Raw genomic sequence first — 5,522 nt, 5'->3', positions numbered from 1 at the left:
AACAGCTACCCACTACTCAACACTATATAGATTAGACTTTCCTGGAACCCACCTGATTCTTCCCTAAAAGTGTTGTCATTATAGGAAACTGCTCTCATGCCAGTCTTCTACTCAGTGTTTTAAAGGGAGAGTGTACTAGCCAGACATGGGAGATTTAATAAAGAACATTGCCAGTGACCAGCAGGATTATGGTCAGGATCACATGCCTGGGATGCATACTGGCTTACATTCAACTTTGGAAACATAGGCAATTCCACTGAAGCCTCCACTGTGTGCAAAACCATACCTTAAAAAAGTAAACTACATTTTCCATACTGTCTTTCTTAGCCAAGGTCATGGCCAGCCTTATAAATAGGGTTGATTAGCAGCTGTTCTAGGTTTACCTGAGGTAAAGCTTCTGTGTCAACAGCATGTCTACACCATCCAGCACAGCTTGCAATGTCACCAGATCAGTTGACATATACACTCATATGTGCATGTAAACAACAAAGAAAATAGATTAATGAGCTCTTCCAATTATTCTCAAAGTATTTTTGTTTTCACACGGGGTACTCAGTCAATAGATACTAAGTAAAAATAATCAAAAGAAGTTTAAGTGTATCAACAATTCACTTCCTAGTCAGAAAGAAGTATTTCCTTGGGAAATGGGGCCAAAGAGGGAAAGTATGAAAAGAAAGGAACATAAAAGGATATAGGAGATCAATATGTGAGGCACTTGTGAGATCTCCTCAGTCCTACCATGTACACCAAACAAATGGGATAGAGAACATGTGTTTGTTCTACAAGTGACCTTGACACTCTTTCATAAGGAATCTGAAAGGTGATCAGTCTCAATTTGCCACTAGAGGCTTGTCTGATTGCTTGCCTCTGAATAAACTTTCCAAAGGGTAAAGAGATTCAGAGGATCAGAGCCTGATACCTAGTGGGACAATGGTTAATTTGTGCCTGTTCCAGTTCTTCTGTGATGATTCATATGCTGAAGGGGATGAGGATTTGAGATAACCAGATGTTATAAGAACTCACACTGAGTTCTTCACTGCCACTAGAGCAGGAACTGTGGCCCTGGAGAGGGGTTTGCTGTGATGGGTGAGACATATAGATCCCTAAGACATAGTGTAAATATATGACTCCTGAATGATTTACCAGGTCCGTCTGTCTGAAGAGCCATCAGAATGAGCCTTGAGGCCCCATCCACACTCCTGGGACTGTCAATGAAGAGTCTGCTGAGGCATGAGGCCTTGGCCATCTCAGTTCTGCAGAAGCTGCCCAGGGAGCTCTTCCCGTCCCTGTTCAAGGAGGCCTTCAAGAGCAGACATATGAATATACTGACAGTGATGGTGGCAGAATGGCCCTTCTCCTGCCTCCCTGTTGGAGCACTGATACAGTACTCTGATGTGGTGATATTACAAGCTGTGCTGGATGGTGTTGACATGCTGTTGAAACAGCGGGTTCACCTGAGGTAAGGCCAAAGGAGAATAGAATAGGAGTTACCAGGTAACTGGTAAGGGAATTGTGTAGTCAAGTACATGGGGACAGTGCCCAATTGCAGTCATCTGAACTTCTCAGCTTTCAAGTCTGTAGAGCCTCTATTTATAAGTGAACTAATGTAATCTTCTTTCAGAAGTGCAGGGGACCTCAGTGTCGATGTAGTCATAGGATTAGTCTTCTCTGTCTTCTCCCCCAGGTAATAAAAAAAGAATTCAACAGTAACTTAAAGGAGATGCAGGACAAGTATTCAGATGCAGCTCATGCAAGGGCCCTTGCCTGACAGGTGTTGCTGACGTTAGAGAAGTGGAATGACAGCTGACTCTATTGTACTTCTGATCTTTCATTGTCACACTGCAACTTTTTCTCTCACAGAAGGTCGAAGCTTCGAGTCCTGGACCTGAGGAAAGTGCGCCATGTCTTCTGGGATGTATGGCCTGGCATAGAATGTGGAGAGAGCTCCACAGGGACACTGAGTAAGGAGCAAAAGGAGAATGACCTACCTAGGTATGCCCTGAGGCAGCGTTTGAAGGTGGTCACTGATTTTTACTTAAATGTTGCCCTGGATAAAGAGCAAGCATACTTGCTGCAGTGGGCCCAGCAGCAACAAGGTGCTGTGCGACTGCGCTGTCCGAAGATGATAATCTGTAATACTCCTGAGCAGGTTTTCGTGATGGTTTTGAATACTTTCAAACCATACTACATTGAGGAATTGCATTTATCCATATGCTGGACTCCAAGAGCGCTGAGTCGTTTTGCACACTGCTTTGGCCAGATGAGAAAATTGTGTAAACTCCATGTAGTACGCATTTCCATTTACACCAACAAAGCTGTATATACCTTGGAAGATATAGAGAAGTATACTACTAGGTTCCTTGTTCAAATCTCCAAACTCAAATATCTCCAGGATCTTCTCATCAATGATTCCTACTTTTCCAGTGAGCACATGAAGCAGTTGTTCAGGTAAGGAAAGAGAGAGAGAGTTGTTTTGGCTACCACAGCAAACTTTCCTCTGCTACATTAGAGATTAGTGAGCACCTGAGTTCAGCCAGTCACTGTGATGTTCACAGCTATTGGTTTATCACAATACCTGAGAATGGTCTGGATTCCATCTTAACTGGGTCAGAAACACAATTGCTTCACTGACCACTCACCAATAAATTGCTAAGATGTTGTTAGTGATTTAAAGAGAACTTTCTTACTACTCTGTACTTTCTAGGCACACTGTGTGGCTCACATAGAGTCTCTTTGTGTTATGTATTCTTCTTTGAGATCCTGTCAACCCTGATTGGAGGGAACAAGACAAAGTAGTGGGTCCTTGGGCATTGAGGTACCATACATGCAGAGTTTCCCTTGGGATCTCTGTCCTTATATCTTTGTGAACAAGAGCTATCTTGTTCCCATGTAGAACCTCTGTCAGCTTTTAACTCACAATGGAGGGACAGATGTTGTAATCATATTTTGTGTTTAGTAAAAACAAAATTGGTGGTAAAGGGCAGAGTGCCGACTTCAGGGACTGATGCAGAAAAGGGGGACATGGGCTGTGCAGGGAAGGTGGAACTGTAGTGGTTTCTGCAAGTGATAGGCTAAGATATTGTCAGAACCATTCAGGATTAGTCCTCCTTTAGCCTTCCCTTCTAGGTTATAATGGCCATCTCTGGTTCTCTGGCACATTGGGAATGAGAAGCTGCATCGCTCAGCTCTGAGCCTAGCAAATGTGATGGTGATGGACTTTAGAAGGCAATGTGGTGACTCTAGTGTGGAGACACCAACAGGCTGTATGTTGGGTGTTCAGCTCCATATAAGAACACAGTGACCTTATTTTGTGGAACCCTGTGCTGGCTAACTGTACATCAAATTGACACAGGCTAAGGTCACTAGAGAGACAGATACTCAAAATCAGAAAATGTCTTAAGATATTGGCCTATAGGCAAGCCTGTGTAGCATTATTGATTGATGCATGAGGGCCCTAACTATTGTGAGTGGGGCAATTCCTGGGCTAATTGTCCATGATATAGGCTCAATAAGACATGGAGAACAAGCCAATAAGCAGCATTTCTGCATGGCCTCTCTGAATATTTTCTGCTTCCAGGTTGTTGCCCTGTTTGAATTCCTGCTCTGTGTTCCTTCAGAGATGGATTATGGATTTCTAATCACAAGGCCAATAAATCCTTCACTCTCCCAATTGCTTTGGGTCATGGTGCTTTATCATAACAATAGTAAACTAAACTAAGACATTGGCTTTGTAGTAGTGTCAAAACTAAAATGCCCTCCCAGACCATGAGACAGAACTAAACTCTTGTTCTTTCCTTAGATGCCTGAAGAGCCCCTTGGAGTCTCTGTCCATCAAACTGCGCAAGTTCTCACCTTCAGACTTGAAGCACCTGTCTGAGTGTCAGTGGATTTTTCAACTAAAACACCTGACCCTCTTTAGTGCTTCGTTATTCAACTTATGTCCCACAGCTCTGCAAGTTCTCCTCAAGAGTGTAGAAGACACTCTTCAAACTCTGCAGATAAGGCACTGCTGTATCAGAGACTCTCAACACAGTGCCCTCCTGCCTGTTCTGAGCCAGTGCCTCCAGCTAACCAGTGTAAATTTCTATGACACTGTCATTTCCCTGTCTGTCCTGAAGGACCTTCTGCAAAGCCTGGCCAATCTAAGCAAATTAACCGAGGAGCATTACCCTGCCCCACTGGAGTGCTATGATGACCGGGGCCATGTCTTAGTCAACAAATTTGCAAATGTGTGTCTTGATCTTCTGAATACAATCAGAGTCAAAAGACAGCCCAAAGTGATCTACTTTGCCACAAACTCTTGCCGCAAATGTCTCCAGCGCTGTGTCTTTGATGGGAAGACCAGACTTTGTCCTTGTTTGTCATAAACAGGAATTGGTTGAACCAAGAAACTGAGAAATGAAAGTCTGAGAAATAGAACTTTCAGTAAGGTGTTCAAGAACCTGTGGCTTCAGACACTGTTTGATACATCAGGAAGAAATGTTATTCATTGGAATCAATTATATTGCATGACTGGATGAAGAATAATAGGACCATGGGACAGGTGTCTTATAGAATCATTAAAACAAATCTGCATCTCCAAGTGTGCTTCTGTCAGGATGTGGTGACCAGTGGCTTTACCCTACATGGTAGTTGTAAACTTATAGATGCTTTTCTCTGGTGCCCTGCTCTGTCATTGAACTCACTTTTTCATACAAATTCAGGATGTTACCTTATCTAGTGTGACCAAGGGGATTGTATTCCATGACTTGTTATATCAAAATGAACAGGAGTCATTTATCTCATTGTCTTCCCCTCTTTACCTTCCATCTCTTGAGTATTGGTTTATGTTTTTTTTAAATGAACTTATTGTAAATTTTTAAATGAACTTATTCAGTACAGACTACATCTCCTATGGAGAAGGTTTTGGAGAATGCAGGAAATTACAACCCAGTGTAATCATATAGGAGGCACTGTACATACATCTAAGTGCTGAGGCAAAAGTCCTCACATTGAGTCTAACTGTACCTGAGATCTTGATGCTAAATACTCAGATATAAGGTGTGCCTTCATGTTCTTAATGGAGTACCCACTCTATTTCCATTTCTTTTTCACTATAGCATATAACAATAAATTAGTTTTAAATTATACTCTTTGGGTTTCATTAATAATACACATTAATTGTCTTTTACTAAATGTCACTGTACTGCACTCTAACACAACCTAATGGACTCACTTGTTTTTACAAAAGGTGCACTAGATATGAATCTGTTTTCACTCTTGTACATGGTCACATCCAGTTATACCAGCAACATATGCTGAAGATACTTTCTTATTCCCACTGTATAGTTTTGACATCTTTGATATAGAATTAGGTGTCTATATCATGTGTGGAATTATATATGGATCTTCGATTAAATTCCATTGATCTCCCTTTCTCTCTTTATACCAATAATATGTGTTTTTTATTACTATAGCTCTGTATCAGAGCTTGAAATTGAAGATGGTGATACCTTCAAAATTTCTATTACTGTACAAGATTT

General features: G+C 41.7%; 1 protein-coding gene across 1 annotated transcript; it reads left to right on the top strand.

Moving 5' to 3' along the window:
• The first annotated feature begins 1,172 nt into the window (after nucleotides 1-1,172).
• On the top strand, nucleotides 1,173-4,367 carry LOC128124319 (PRAME family member 12-like). The gene is made up of 3 exons (XM_052760469.1): nucleotides 1,173-1,459; nucleotides 1,861-2,448; nucleotides 3,800-4,367. Exons 1-3 carry the CDS (start codon nucleotides 1,173-1,175, stop codon nucleotides 4,365-4,367), a joined length of 1,443 nt encoding a protein of 480 aa, XP_052616429.1.
• The last annotated feature ends 1,155 nt before the right edge of the window (nucleotides 4,368-5,522 follow it).

The sequence above is a fragment of the Peromyscus californicus genome, unplaced genomic scaffold (genome assembly GCF_007827085.1).
Source record: "Peromyscus californicus insignis strain IS unplaced genomic scaffold, ASM782708v3 Scaffold_4__1_contigs__length_199733344, whole genome shotgun sequence".
Lineage (NCBI taxonomy): Eukaryota > Metazoa > Chordata > Mammalia > Rodentia > Cricetidae > Peromyscus > Peromyscus californicus.
The sequence above is the reverse complement of the archived record's forward strand: the minus strand, read 5'-3'. Positions and strand labels throughout refer to the sequence as shown.